At 46.7% G+C, this 15787-nt stretch overlaps 1 protein-coding gene across 9 annotated transcripts; it reads left to right on the forward strand.

Moving 5' to 3' along the window:
- The first annotated feature begins 566 nt into the window (after positions 1–566).
- Positions 567–15595, forward strand: LOC134532098 (uncharacterized). 9 transcript variants are annotated; one of them, XM_063368382.1, is made up of 7 exons: positions 568–748; positions 922–950; positions 1344–1576; positions 1970–2208; positions 11648–11775; positions 12339–12516; positions 15280–15595. In XM_063368382.1, exons 3-7 carry the CDS (start codon positions 1366–1368, stop codon positions 15409–15411), a joined length of 888 nt encoding a protein of 295 aa, XP_063224452.1. In that variant the 5' UTR covers positions 568–748; positions 922–950; positions 1344–1365; the 3' UTR covers positions 15412–15595. The 9 variants fall into 9 exon arrangements, with proteins under 9 accessions (XP_063224445.1, XP_063224452.1, XP_063224450.1 ...); XM_063368374.1 differs by having other exon boundaries at positions 569–748; positions 922–1144; XM_063368381.1 differs by having other exon boundaries at positions 569–748; positions 1333–1576.
- The last annotated feature ends 192 nt before the right edge of the window (positions 15596–15787 follow it).

Below are 15787 nucleotides of genomic sequence, written 5' to 3' on the forward strand. Positions count from 1 at the left end.
ATTCCTTATTTCACTATAAAGATACTAACTACAAAGCATGACAGCCCGCAACATGGTGATTCACGACCAGGACGAACTGCAGTGAATGTTGAACTGATTGATACTGGTTGTATCAGGCGGGCATGAGAGTATCAGAGGTAGAGAATTACCAGGCGTGATAAATAATGTATCAGATTCTCCTTCAGGTCGCACGGTCTGCGTACGCGGAGCTTTGTTGCCTCCTGGGACCGTCTGATACAGAAGTATCAGAGACTTGTAACATGGTACAATGCTGTATCAGTATCAGGTTGTTACAGATACCGAAAATTGCTGTCACAACCCACCTCTACTTCTATGTCAATCATAAACTGGAAATTGTAGTTTTGACTTAATCGTGTGCTCGATGTTAAGTTATAATTCTTAAGAAAATCAATCGTAAACCCAGCTTTAGACGTACCAACTTGTTGGTACACATACCATTTTTCAGGGTCTTGTACCATGTACCAAGTAGAAATTGTGCTGGTATGCAGAAATACCAACTTTGAACATCGACCATGCGCGATGCGCCATGAATTAACAATTAACATTAGGCATGGACGAATAATTCGAATAGTTGCGTTTTAATAATTCCATCTGTATACTAATAATAAAACGGCATTTTAAGAGAAATTTTTATGTGCTAATTTAATTGAAAGTATTCAATTTCAGAAGCTAGTTCTCTATAAATTGATCACAGCGCCATGCCGCATTGCCGTCATGGCGTCATCAAGTGTGTAACCTTTTGTGTTATCATAGTATTTATATCGTATTAAAGCAGTTTATATAAATATTATATATATATATATATATATATATATATATATATATATAAAATCTATGAAACAAAATCTACTAGATCTTTGTCAGTGTAAGATCTTGGAGTGTACCAGTTTTTTTTTTCAGATACCAGCTTTTAGTGACATCTGTACCAGGTCCGTTGAGCCACTGTCTAACATCCCTGCAAACGACCACCTAGTAATTATGAAATCTACCTTGCAGGGTTAATTCAGGAATGTATATAGCGGGAATTATGAAACCATCCCTTGGGAGTAAATTTAGGGACGTGTTTAATGTGTACAAACAATTTTTTTTTTATCTCAAAAACATTGACTTCCGATAATAACAGGTGAGTTTTTAACGTTTCAAACTTTAATGTTTTATTTGTTATTTGGATATTGTTGCGCAAGTAATAAGTTAAAAAAACGTGCTGTGGGCCCGGGGCGGGGATGGGGGAATTATAGCACAGTTTACGATACCTGTCAAACATAATATTCAATAAATTCATTATGTGAGAGATTGTGTATCGTGCACTAGTCCCAGTGTAGGTGGCGATCAGAAGGTCGCGGGATGGCGGAGAGCGTGCAGCCCCGGGCTCGCGCCCCCGCGCCCCGCCCGAGGAAGAGGCGGGCTGTGAGCGAGCGCAGGAGGAGGCGTGCCGAGGGTCCCGGTGCAGAGCCCTCGGTGCCCGCCGTGCGGTCGGAGACCGTGATAATGGCCGTGCTGAGCGACCTGCGGGACGACGTGGTGGGCGGGCCGGCCGCGAGCGCCAGCCTGGGAGGTGCGTAGCTGCCTGGGCTCACCGGTCTAGGGTGTTGAGCTATCCACGTCACTTCAGTGTTCACTCACCAGAGAGAGTCATCTTTGGCATCTTTTCCTGTTATACCAAAATAATCTTTTTAATTAATAATATTATTTTTTGAATTTTTGTATTTGTAAAAGTGCATCATGTGTCAGTCGAAATGACACTGTGTTGGTGAAATAAGTATCATGGAACAATCAAGTGTCATATTTGCTCAGTAAAATGCTATCCCTTTTTAAATAACAGATTTTATAAAAAATAAAAACAATAACACTGCAATCTCCTGTTTTTTAAAAGCCAAATTGGTCAGAAAATGAAACCATACAATCTTGTCTCGACAACCATGGTGTGTCTGAAAGGAAAGTGTTGCAGGGCCGGGAGAGGGAGGGGACACTCCTGCGCCCGGGAGGCCGCGCGGAGTTCAGGTGTACGTGCAGCGCGCGCGGGGGTTCTCACGCTCCAGGCGCGACGAGGCCCGGGAGCGCGGCGGAGGGGGAACGCGCGAGGCAGCGGCCCTCAGCACGGCCGTAGCCGCGCAGGAGCGGCTGTGGCCCGCGTACAGGCTGTGCCACGGTTTGCTGGGCGGACTGGCCCTTGCCGTGCTCATCCTGGTAACACAACACGCGCACGCACACCTCTTTGATGATGGCAGTCATCAATCTATTTCTGAAGATGATAAATACTCTAAGGGCGGGATTCATAGTCGAAGGCTTGTTTGGCGAATAAGTAATACTTTATAAAGTAGTGCTTATTCTTCAAGTAGTACTTATTCCAGCAATGAATTCATAAACCTATACTTGACGAAGTAATACTTGAACCAGCACTACTTATATTGGCCATGCTGTACTTCATGAAGTATCTCAAAAAGTAAAGGACGAATTTTGTGCCAACGTAACGCAAGCAAATATACTGCTGTAAATACATAGTTTACCTGTTTGAAAATAAAAATGCCCACGTTTCAAACCATATATGCGATTAAAATAATGAAATTAATACGTAAGATGATATTTATACTTTATTTGATAGTGAACTTGAATAACAAAAATATGAACATGTATTAAAAACGAATTTACAATTACATAAATATGTTTTTAATGTTTGTGTTGTTAAATTATGTTGGCCATCTTGTGTCTGTGATCTATATAGAAGTGCAAAAGTAACGAAAAAAAGCGTACCCGTATGTATTCGTTACTATAACAATTTATACTCGTTATTATCGTATCGTTGCGTTACTCGTTACTTCTGATACCGCATATGCTATGTTATGTTGCAGCAACCATTCGAGTCGTATTGCGTACGCGTACTGTACGCCGCGTACAGTATGACGTCGCGTAAATAATAATAAATAGAATATAAACCATTAACAATATTTGATAGTTAACTGTTTTTGTTAACCAAGAAACAATAAAACCACATTAGAGAGGCTTTTTTATATTATCTCTTTTACGATAAGAACAAAAAAACGTGAAAATATGCGATAATAAAAAAACAAAAACATACATATTTCTAATTTGTAAAAAATACTTTCTTACATTGTTTCTGTTCCAATCTCAAACTTTGTCTACACACACAATACCTTTAATAAACAGTAAAAAACTTGGCAGGGAGGGAATTTCCTCACTGGAGGTGGATTTATACAAAAATTGGCAATTTCCCGCAGAATAAGGATTAGCTATTTAATATTTTTTTAATTTTAGAGGAGTATTTAGCTGGGTATGATTTACAACCTGTTTAGATAATTTAAATGATTAAGTTTTGATTAGTGTATATAATTTTTTTGTTTCAGTGAATCACAAGAAACATTAATAACCAATATTTTGTTGTTATTAGAATAGAATTAGACCTTTATTTAAAAAATTAAGATATATTTAAAAAAAAAAAAACTTTGTCTAACCCATAATTTTAACTGTGTTTTATACCAGTGACAAACCCAAAATTTAAAAAAAAAAAAGAAAAAAAAAAGGTTTTCACAGACTAATTACTCTTAAATTAGGTATTCAAATCATATTGAACTCTTAAGTAACAAGCAAAGGTTTCAGAGATTGAGCATATATACAATTTTTGCTAGAGCACTGACTGTGGTAGTTGCTACCGTATGTGCCTTGTGTCCGTAGCTCATGTCTACAGCTTGGTTTGCAGCAGGTCTCAGTGCAACTGAATGCAACTACAGTTTATCGTGGCCCATCTCTTCTTATATCACTAAAGGGGTGATGCTACATATTTAAGGATAAGATTTTATTTTTTTTAATTTTAAGGCCATATTTGTTTTTTAAAATTGAGATTTTTGTCTTTATTCATGATGATAGTTTATTATTTAACAAATATGAAAAAATTAATGTTCCTCAATACTTACGTCAACAAAAATATGTATCACATTTTCACTGATATGTGATGTAAATTTACAGTAAAATAATTTTCAGAAAGCAGATCTGGGACAAATACTAAGGAAAATAAGAATGTAGGCAAATTTTTATGTATTCAAAAAATGTGCCAATGTCATTAATGAAAAAATAGTGTTTCTAATTAGAGATGCAATATCAAACAAAATGAAATTAATTTATTTTGCATTCAATTGACATAATTCTCTCTCTCTTTTTTTGGCAAACTCTTCATGGTAAATAAATTTTATTAATTGAATTTAATATAATAATAATTTACAATTTTGTAATTTGAGTTACTTTAGACAAATTGTTGGTTGATATCATGATTTTAGTTGCATTTCTGTGCTATATGTTGTAGTGATATGGTTTTCAGTGTTATTTCATTTCTATCGCAATTATAAGGCAATATTGTACCTATACACGTTTATCAAATGAACCAACTTGCTTAACATTGCAATTTTAAAAGTAACATAAATATAATGTAATTAAAGTTGACTTCTTTTGGCACATGGAAATATAACAGGATTAAGCACAATGCACATGCTTATTTCTTCCACTTGTTTTCAACTGCAATATATACTACATAGCACGTGGTTTTCAAGTAAATAGAATAATGTATGCTCATATATGTATTTTTTTTTTAATTTTAATGTATAGCTACAACTACTACTACTTATATTTTCAATGCTGAAACGCGGGAACTTCTTTCAGTCTGCAAGCATGACTTGTTACGTTAAAGCTGCACTGTAGTGTAATGTTGTTCTGTGTAGTGTGGTGTGGTGCGGTGATTAAGCCTCCATGTCGCGAGGCTCTTATCTCTGGCTCTCCCAGAATGGCCTTAAGCGTCAATCCTGTTTCCTGCCTGGGTGAGAAGGGATCGGCCTGACTGGCGCGAGTAACTTCTGGCTGGAGGTTCCTAAGAGGGTTAGGTAGGATTCTCCCCCACCTTGGGATGCCCTGAAAGTGGCTCCCAGTGTCCCTCGTCGAATGCCTACTTACGGGCTGCGGCTGGTTTGGCTCTGCGGTCTCCCAGTAGTAGGGCTGACCTGCTTGCTGGCTGGCTGGCTGGCTGGCTGGCAGGCTGGCTGGCTGGCTGGCTGGCAGGCAGGCGGCTGGCTCTGGGTCAGTCCTCTGGGTAGACTGCTGGTTCGGGGTATCTAGTCGGGGTAACTGGTCCAGGGTTTGGACTGGCATACCCGGGAGAGGTGTGTTGTTGTCCTGTTGGTCCGCAGTCCTGGCTGGTGGAGTCGTCTGCTCCACAGCCTTCTCCTTGGCTGCTGGGCCGGACGGGTTTAGGAGGTCCTTAGCTGACTGGTCAGCCTGGGAAGGGATCTCCTCGGGTTCCGGCGACCATGCCTGCCCTTTCTGGGTTCCTGGTGATGGGCAGGTCGAGGTCACCGGGACGAACGGCATTCGGGTGGCCGTGGCTTCACTAGTATCGGAGACCCTGAGGTTGATTTCTGTGGCTGGGTCTTCCACTAAGTCGACCCGGAGCTTCTGGGGATGGGGCAACTCCTCTGAGTGGGTTGTTACGTTAGGTTTTGCCTGATGCGTTGGTTCGAAGCCCCTGAAATCTCCCTCGTCTTCCTCTTCTGCAGGTGTGATGGGACCTTGGCTGCCATCGGGATCCATAACTTTCTTGATTTGACTTAAAGGCACTTTCCTCATTTTACCCACCTCGTCTATGATCCACCCAGTATTGTTCTGGATGCGGTGGAGAGTTGTGGGGCCTTCCCATCTAGGCGCAAATGATGCACAGAACCGCTTGCCCTTGCTGCTGAGGGGGTGGTTTCGTACCCAGACCTGGTCCCCCTCCTTCAAGGGTGGTGACTTTCTTTCTGGTTGTGCGTATTTCTTTTGGATGTATTCCTCCTGATTTTTCTGCGCCTGCTCTTGCCTTGCTTGCGGGTTCCCCCATCGGGGTTGGTCCTCTGGTGGTGTCTCGGTCCACCTCCATTCCCCTGGCCGTTTCAGACCTTCTCCGAACAATAGTTCACTTGGGGACATCCCTGTGGCCTCGTTCCTCCGCCTCCTTAGAGTGAACAGAATGGTGGGGATGTGGGTGTCCCAGGAGGAGTGGTCATCTTTGATCCGAACCCTGATTCCTTTCTTGATCTCCTGGTTCCGACGTTCGGTCGGATTTGCCTGCGGGTGGTACGTGGGGGTGGTCCATTTTTCCACATCCCACTTTCGACATGCCTTCTCCCATGCTTTCCCTGTAAACTGGGCACCATTGTCAGTGAGTATTTTTCTGGGATATCCCCACCTAGCAAAGACTTCGTTCTCCATCAGGGTTATTATGTGCTTCGCCTCTGACTTTGCTATGGGGAATCCCTCGACCCATCTTGAGAAGAGATCGGTGACTACCAGTAAGTACTGCCTTCCCCGTTTGGTGCGTGGATATGGCCCCATTAAGTCCAGCGCTACAGTATCCCATGCTACCTTTGGTCGTCTTGGGTACATTTGTGGCTTTGGGGTTGAGTGTGCCTTTGCTTGGGCACAGGTTGGGCACTTCTGGACGTGGTCCTTAACATCTCGTGTGACTCCGTGCCACCAGTATCTTTCTGTTATTGCTTCCAGGGTTCCCTGAGTGCCTGGATGCCCTGCCTGATCGTGGTCGTGCATGTGGTAGAGTAGTGATTCCCTGTAGGATGGGGGCACCCATAGTTTCCATGTCTGTCTTCGGGGTGAGGTGCGGGTCCAAATTATCCCGTCCTTCTCTTGGTAGTGGTCTGGGTACTGACTGAGGAGGTTCCTAACTTGGGGATCTCCTTGTTGAGCCCTCAGAAACCGTTCTTTTTCTGTTTTGGTCGTGATGGCTTGGAGGAGCACTATTGTGTCAGCTCTAGGTCGGGGTGTGAGGGCTGGTGGAAATATTTTTCCTGTATCGTCTTCACCGGTGTCCTCCCTTGGGGAGTGGTTTGGAAACCTTGACAGTGCATCTGGGAGCTCGTTCTCCTTCCCGGGACAGTGTTCCACGTCGAAATCAAACTCACTTAGCAAAATAGCCCATCTGGCTAGTTTTGCCTTGGTGTCCTTGACCCTATGGAGCCATGTGAGGGCCTGGTTGTCTGTCCGGACTGTAAAGGGGGCATCCTCTAGGTAATACCGGTAACGCTTAATCGCCCAGACTATGGCTAGACATTCCAATTCGTTACTGTGGTACCTCGTTTCTGTTTCATGCAAGGTGGCTGAGGCGTAGCTGATGATCAGCTTCTGTCCGTCTTCTCCTCGTTGGTACAGCACTGCCCCTAATCCTTTGAGGCTGGCATCTGTCTGCAGAATCATTCGCTTGTCTGGCGTGGGCCGGTGCAGGGTGGGCAACTGGGCGAACAGTTCCTTTGTTGCCTGGAATGCTTGCTCCTTCTCTGCTGTCCATGCCCACCTCTGACCTTTTCGCAAGAGGGGTAGTAGTGGCGCTGTCACTGTTGCCATCCTCGGTACATAGTCCCTTAGCCAGCCGCATGTCCCTAGGAAGCTTTTTAGCTGCTTGGGGGTTTTAGGTACCTCAGCCTCCTGGATAGCCCGGATCTTCTCCGGCAGGGGCTTGTTCCCTTTTGGCGTAATTAGGTGCCCCAGGTATTTAATCTGACTCATCCCAAACTCACATTTTTCCATGCGGCAGGTGAGGTTGTGCATCTCTAATCGTTCTAGGGCTCTCTTCAGGTGTGTCTGGTGTTCTTCCCAAGTCTTGGAGAAAATAATGATGTCATCCATGTAGGCGACACAGAAGGTTGCCATGTCTCCTGTCAACACCTCTGTTGACATGAGGCGTTGGAAGGTACATGGTGCATTTTTTAGCCCAAAGGGCATCACCCTGAACTGCAAGCTTTCACCATTTGGACTGGTAAAGGCTGTATATTTCCTGTGCTCCGGGGCCACTGGAATCTGCCAGTAGCCGGCCCTTAGATCTAGTCTTGAGAAAATGTGAGCGTCTCCCAACTCCCTCAGGGTGTGGCCAATATCGGCCATGGGTGGGGCCGCGCTATAGGTTAGTTTATTTAGGGGTCGATAGTCGACACAGAAGCGCATTCCGTTACTGCCCTTCGGGGCAAGAACTATACGTGCATTGTAAGGGGAGTTGGTAGGCTCCACTATCCGCTGCTGCTTCATTTCCTTCAATTGTTCGAGAATGATTTTCCGTTTCCCTGGGGAGGGCTTTCCTGGCCTTTCATACACAGGCTGTTCCGAGCTGAGGTGAATTTCATGCGCTGTGGTTCTGGTTTGCCGCAGGGGCCCGTTGTCCTCAAATAGCCCCCTGTGCTGGTTTAAGGTATCCAGGAGCTGTATGACCTGGGAGGGTTTCAATTGGTGCTTAACACCTTCCTTGTCTATTTCTGTTGAACTCCCCGATGGCTGGTCTTCTGACCACTGTTCTGTTATCCGAGTCTTTGTGCCGAAATGCACACGCCCGGTCCCAAAGTCCAAAATGCATTCCTGTGTGTGTAGCCAGGGCTGGCCCAGGATCATCTCTTCCTCAATCTGTCCAGTTACAAGGAATTTGACGGGCTGTGTCCCTATCCTTGTTTGGAGGGGTAGTTCGATGCTTCCCTCAACATGTATTTTCTGCGTGGGGTCCGCTAGGGAGACTCTGACTGACGAGGGTTGAAGTCTGTCCCTTAAGGTTAGAGGGATTTGGTCTGTCTGAATAAAGTTGGCAGAGGCTGCTGAGTCGAGGAGGGCCATTACCTCCTTTTCTCCGATGCCCACGATAAGTCTCGGGGTGACTGTCCTGGTATCTCCCAGCTCAGTGCAGTGGAGAGTTGAGACCTTTATGCCTTGCTCGGGTCGGTCGGCCTCTCGTTCCTTCCCGCCTTCTCGTTTCCCTGCCTCTGCAGCTGTCCCCTGGATCCATCGCCGGCTATTGGCCCTTGGTTGTCCCTGCGTGTGGGGCAGTCTCTGTTTAGGTGGTATCCGGGGCAGTACCAACATCTGGGTGGCCTATTCTGGCTGACATGCTCGGGTGGCTTGGTTTGCATTACTCCCCTCTGGACTGGTCCTGTGTTTGCAGGCAGTGGTCGGGGAGGCGGTTTCTCGGGAGGCTGTCTGCATATTCGGTCCCTCTCAAGTGCTCGGGCTCGATCGACGAGCTCCTCAATTGTTTCTGCTCGGGGGGCCCGCAGAAACGAGCGGAGGTTCGGCAGTAAAAGTTCGATGATGAAGGGGATCCCTGTCCCTTCCGGTTCGTTGGGGTGCAATCTCCGATATATTTGTATCTTCTTTCGTATGAAGATTTCTGTTTCTTCGTGCGGGGATTGTTCCTGGCTATAGAATTGGCGACTCAGGTCTGCTACTAGCTCTGTTCCTGCATATCGAGCTACTAGTCGGGATCGTAGCTCTGCCCAAGTGGACACAAAGTCCCCGTAAGTGTTCCACCAGGTGGCCGCATTCCCTCTGAGTTGGCGTCGCCCATGTTGGAGCCAATGCCCATGAGGGATTCCCGCTTCTATTAGTTGGCCCTCGCACTGATCAAGGAACTCGGTTGGGTCCTCATGAGATCTTCCTGCAAACTCTGGAAGCATTATGCCGCTCCCATTTGTGATGGCAGGGTGGGGCGGAATTCTGGAGTTAGCCAGTGGTTGGGTCCTGCAAGTGGTGCACGTGTATTCCAACCCTTCAATATTCAGCACTTCTTCCCTCCATCCTAGACAGGTCATGTGGTAGGGCCTAGCACAGTTTCGGCAGGTCACGCGTTCCTGACCGTCGCCTCTGCAGCTGGGGTGGGAGCATTTCCGGGCCTGTATTCTACAGTCTGCGCACTTGAACTCCATCCCCTCCCAGTCTCTGGCTTCGTCTGTCCAGCCTAGGCATCTGCCATGAAATTTCTTTGTACAGGTGTTGCATTCTAGGTAATACAACCCCTCTCCTGTGCAGCTGGGAGCGGGGCACTTTTGGGAGGCCTCTAGGGCCTGGGGGGAATAGTGGCTATCTCCCTGTGGGCTGGCAGTAGCCATGGTGTTTTCAAGATAGGTTTTCTGGGCGCCACTGAGTTTTGGGCAGTCTCAGAACTGGCTGATGAGTAAGTTATCTCAGGGGGCAGCTGTGGGTGGCCGTCTACTGACAAGTCCTAGAAGTGGCCCCACGTTGGGCGCCACTAATTGTCGCGTGTTGGCTCTTCTCTGGCTCCTCCAGAATGGCCTTAAGCGTCAATCTTTTCGTTCGCTGCCTGAGTGAGAAGGGAGTGGCCTGACTGGCGCGAGTAACTTCTGGCTGGAGGTTCCTAAGAGGGGTAGGTAGGATTCTCCCCCACCTTGGGATGCCCTGAAAGTAGCTCCCAGTGTCCCTCTCTGATGCCTACTTACGGGCTGCGGCTGGTTTGGCTCTGCGGTCTCCCAGTAGTAGGGCTGACCTGCTTGCTGGCTGGCTGGCTGGCGGGCGGTTGGCTGGCTGGCTGGCAGGCGGGCGGCTGGCTGGCTGGCTGGCGGGCGGTTGGCTGGCTGGCTGGCTGGCAGGCAGGCGGGCGGCTGGCTGGCTGGCTGGCTGGCAGGCAGGCGGGCGGCTGGCTGGCTGGCTGGCAGGCGGGCGGTTGGCTGGCTGGCTGGCAGGCGGGCGGCTGGCTGGCTGGCTGGCTGGCTGGCTGGCGGGCTGGCAGGCGGGCGGTTGGCTGGCTGGCGGGCTGGCTGGCTGGCTGGCTGGCTGGCTGGCTGGCTGGCTGGCTGGCTGGCAGGCTGGCTGGCTGGCTGGCGGGCGGCTGGCTGGCTGGCTGGCTGGCTGGCTGGCGGGCTGGCAGGCGGGCGGTTGGCTGGCTGGCGGGCTGGCTGGCTGGCAGGCGGGCGGCTGGCTGGCTGGCTGGCTGGCAGGCGGGCGGTTGGCTGGCTGGCGGCGGGATAGGTCCCCGTGGAGCTCCCTCACCCCGAAAGGACACTCTCAGATATGCGGTACGAGATTTATTACGAGTACTCGCGGTTGGTACCGACAGCCTCCCGATACACACTAACTCGCGGATTCGGTTGTCGGTCTTCTGCCCTTGGCTGGCAGGCTCGGCTGCCAGCAAAGGCGCGGTGAGCGGTTGAAGGCGCGGTGAGCGAGGCTCGGCTGCCAGTGGTGCCACGAGGGCACCGACTGACTTCCTGGCCCAAGGGCCGGCCTTATATACCCCTCCTGAGGGCCAGGGCGTGACGTAGGAAGGGCCGAGGGTTCCAAGAATCACGGGCGCTTCCAGGAATTCCAGCCGGCCTACGTGACTTGGACGGACCTCGGCTTGGAGGGTGAGGGGAAGGCGGGGGGAGGCGGCTGGGCAGGCGGAGGTGGGTGAGGATGGGGAGGATGCGCGCGCACCCGCTCGGCCTGGCGAGAGAAGGGTAGGCGAGGGGTGGCGGCCAGTAGGCGGTGCTGGGTGAGGAGGGGGAAGCTGCGCGCGCACTCGGCTGGCCTGGCGAGAGAGGGGTAGGCGAGGGGTGGCGGCCGGTAGGAGTGTGCGCGCGCACCCAGCTGGTTGGCATGGCAACCAAATACGCGGCACGGTCGCCCTGGCAACGGGCGACGCGGTGGTTGCCGGACGGTGACAGCTGTCGCGGCCGTCAGTGGCGGCGGCGCGCACACGTGTTTAGGAAGGAAGGGGCTGACGGCTTCGTGATTATAGACGTGCACGGCACGTCGCACGTCAAACAAGCCAACCAACACTCTGCAGTTGATGACGCACCGACATAGGACGTGTGTGTGTTTCTAGTCGCACACTTCCGGAGGCTCGGAGGACGACGAGGAGAGGTTCGTGGCGACGCTGTCTCCTTTCGTGCGCGTCGCGGGACCGCTGTTCTTCTTCCTGGCCGCTGCCTGCACCGTGTCTGTGCTCGACAGGTGCGCTCACAGCAGTTGTACCTCGCTCATGGGCAGAGCTGTGGTCGAGGGCAAGGCTCGAAAACTTGCAGTCAGAATAGTTCATTGCTCTTTTGTAGTTTCTTTTTTACTGTTTAAAGTTACATTATCAGCAAGACTGAACACAAACCAGGCAATGTGCCTTAAGAGTATAGAAATTAACTTGTAAATACACTTGTAACACATTAAAGGTTTTTTTTCCTATCTCAATGTTCAAAACTCGTTTGACTTACAAGTTAAGTTTGCCCAACGTTAACTAAAGTCTTACAGGACCACCGTGAGAATAGTGTCTTATGTTGTTTGATCATGAATGTGTTTGCTGAATGTACTAGCCCGAGCGTATCTTCTTTTCCTGTCTGTTTTTCACCTATAATCACTGTAGTTAGAAAGACGAAACGTGCATTTCCCACCTATTTTAAGAATATTTTTCTCTGACCCGAAGTAGCATTAATACAGAATTAAATTTGTTTAACTCTCTCCTTTGTGTTGCGACATTCTGTTGTGGTTCCCTGGCAAGAGGCGTGGTCTCTGAACTGTGCGCGCAGGTTCGACGTGTTGAGCACGCACTGCAGCGGAGTGGCGGACACGCTGAGGCACCAGAGTCTGGGGCTGGCCGTGCTCGCCGTGCACGTCTTCACGCTGGCGAGCACGCTCGTGTGCGCGCGCTGGGATGACGGCGTGGCTCTGTACCAGCGCAATGCGTCCCACTGGGGCGATCGCCAGGTGCGTACCGATAGTGTGTCACTGATTACAGGTACTTCTCAACAAAGATAAGAATGGCAAGTTAGGGTGAAACTAAGTAGGCTCCTCTCAATCCTGTTTTTTTTTTTTAAATGGATTTTCTAATGTATTTAATCATGCAGTGCAACTCTTTTCTTTAATGAAGGCCAAGAAAAATTGATGCCAACTAAAGTAAAATGAAAGAGAAATATTTATGTAACCATTATAGTGCGTTGAAAAATGTGAGAAATAAAAACTGGTAACAAATATTTTTAAAACTGTTTCGTCAATATACATATACTGTTTCGATAATATACATTTAAAAAGTATTAATAATAATTTTTAACCATAGAAACAGATCATTTGTTACACACACACACTCACTCTGTATGTTGCAGAAAACAAGTCAAAATTTGTCAATATTTCTTGGCTTCATAAAGATGAAATGTTTTGTGTATCTATTACTGATTTGAAATTTTGAATTGAACATCAAATTATTTACCAATATCAGTAATTTTTTTAAATATTCACAAACCCCAGGAACTAAGCAGTACGTAAAACTTTTTTTTTAACAGAATTGAAGAGACCAAAATTTTGTGTGTTTGTTATAAAGATGTTGGTCAAAACAAGACTAACAAGTTTCAGGGTGTCTACCACATCTAGTAAATGAAATTCTCTGATTTTTCCAGGTCTATAACTGAATATTTCCAGGTTTTCTTTAACACAACTATGACATTCCACAAAACTGAAAAAACTGCATAACACAATATTGGCGGGTTTTTAAAGTATTTAAACTCACTTAAATTAGTAAAAAAAATTACCTTCTTCCAGACATGGCCAAAGTGACTTAGTTGATGGCAAATAAAACATGCTGCTACAAATATTTCACACACTTACTTTTGCAAAAACATTAGTAAAAGGAAGCTCCCATCAATTTCACAGTGACTCAACTTTTGCATCTATTGCACTTGCTTCAGAACGAGCCAAATCCAACACTGGAGCCTTCTTTAACTGCAATGCCTTGATCTCCTCTTCAACTATTCTTTTTTCTGCCTTCTTCTTGTCTGTAGCTTCTTTTCATTTTTGTTTTGTTTGCAGGGCTTCCTTACGCCTACAACTAGCATTTCTTACATACTGTAACATGGACTTGGTGATATCAACATGCTCTACACCTCCAGAACGTTGAACAAAGTCGTACACTTGTCTTTGTGCAATCAGTGTTTCTTCCTGCATGTTTTCAGTCAGCAGATTAGAATTCACTGAAAATCCTCTTTCCATTGATGCATTTCCATGGGAAAGTACCAACATAATCCTCACAAACTTTAGAAGGCCTGTTTTTGCAGCTACTGTATGTGCCTTAAGAATGAGCATACCACAAGTGATCAAGGCGCCCGTCTTCTCAAGAAAAAGTCTAGAACAGTGCCTTTGAATCTTGCGAGGAACATACAAACTGATATGATCGCTCAATGTTATCAGCTTCTTGTCCTGATAGCCACCTGTTTTGAAGACAACATTCTAAACTGTACTTCACATGCTGTTTCCTCATACCCGAATTTAAAGCCACAGATGGACATAAGCAGGAAATTCCCTTGGTATTTTGTACTTGAGGGGACGAAGTTTTTTTTACCATAACCTTTAGACAAGTCCTAACATCATTTTTCAGTAACAGGACACTTTTCTGGTACTTTCTATTTCTTGATGGCATGGCGTACTGCATAACCCAACTTGATATTGTTAGCAGTCAATAGATTTTCCTGGTTATCTACATCCAATCGAGATACATTGTGTTTCTCCCTAAAGCTCTTCAGTACCTCTGATTTCACAAACTTTCCTGCCAAAGCTAATAAAATGTCTACCAGTGAATCGTAGAGAAAAGGTGCCATGGGTGTTTTACTTTGGAACATTGTAAGAAACAATTGCAGCTCTGATGCTTGATGAAATAGAAAGTTCACTAACAAATTTCTTTAGGTGGGGTAACGTTTTCATGGCACGCTCAGCAACTGCAATATTTTCTAACCATCTGATTGCACCAAATTTCTTGGGAAAAAACTTTGATCCAGTTATTCTAATGTAATCTGCCCTCCTTGCAGGTACATGCTTAAACAAATAGTAACTGTGCCTCAAAAAACTAACAACGTCCTATGGTGTAGCATAAATTCCAGTTTTGAAAGCACCATGGACCGTATGAAGCCCACAGCTACCAAATTATAGCAATGATGGCGAATATTCACCAAAAGTGTCTGTGATATGTATTTTCAAAGCTAACAAATTTGCCCAGTTTACATTGGGGCCATCCATAGATACCTGCAGAATATTTCGAATGCCAACAGAGGAGAGAGCTCCCATAAATGCTTGCAGTAAACACTGAGTTGTGGTATGCCCCAAGAACATTGATGCTGAGTAAGCTGAAACAACTTGGTCTTATCCAAGAGCGGGGGGCACATGCCGCAGCACGTCACATCAGCAGGATAACAAACCAGCTTAAACTAGTTTTCATCACGCGATTTGACGCCTCTTCCTAATCCGATGGGAAACAAAAGAAAATTACGTGGGAACTGTTTATTTGCCATTCAAAAATAAAACCAGGAGGGGATACACACTTGACGCTACGTGAATGTGAGCTGACCAGTAAACAATAAACGTATTGCCAACTAAAACCTACCAAGCAAATATCCCCTGATTTGTCCAGGTGTTCGAGGGTGGGTAGACAGCCTGAAGCTTGCACAGTTTGTCTTGCCAGTGCTCCACTAGAGGCGTGTGTGGCAGGAGTTGCAGACGGAGCTGGGCCAGTGGTATGTTCTCAACGCGTGCCGCTGCGCAGGGGGCGTGCTGGGCTGGGCGCTGGTGGTGCTGGCACCTGCGCGGGACCTGCTGAGCGACCACTTGGCCGCCCTGTAGTGCTCCGGTCGCACTTCTTTACTACCTCGATTACCAATCATCATTCTAACCTGAAGGGACCGTAGTTTTGTCGAGTTGCAATAATGAGGTTTGTGCCAACCAAACTTTTAAAACATTTTATATAACAATTTTTACATAATCACTAAATAAAATTCAAATCAAATAAAAAATATTTTCTCATGTAGTACATGCAAAGCACACCTAAAGAAATAGAATATGCCCCAAGGAAACGTACACAAAATAATTTCTAATTATTTTTCCAACGTACATTGGACTAAAGCAAAGGCATAGGTTTTATTTGTTTCTTTACATTTTTCTGGGATATGCGAATGTTTTTTAAGTTGATGGCTGTAGTACGCTGTCTCGCAGCTGTGTT

This window comes from Bacillus rossius, chromosome 5 (genome assembly GCF_032445375.1).
Source record: "Bacillus rossius redtenbacheri isolate Brsri chromosome 5, Brsri_v3, whole genome shotgun sequence".
In the NCBI taxonomy this organism is placed as follows: Eukaryota; Metazoa; Arthropoda; class Insecta; order Phasmatodea; family Bacillidae; genus Bacillus; species Bacillus rossius.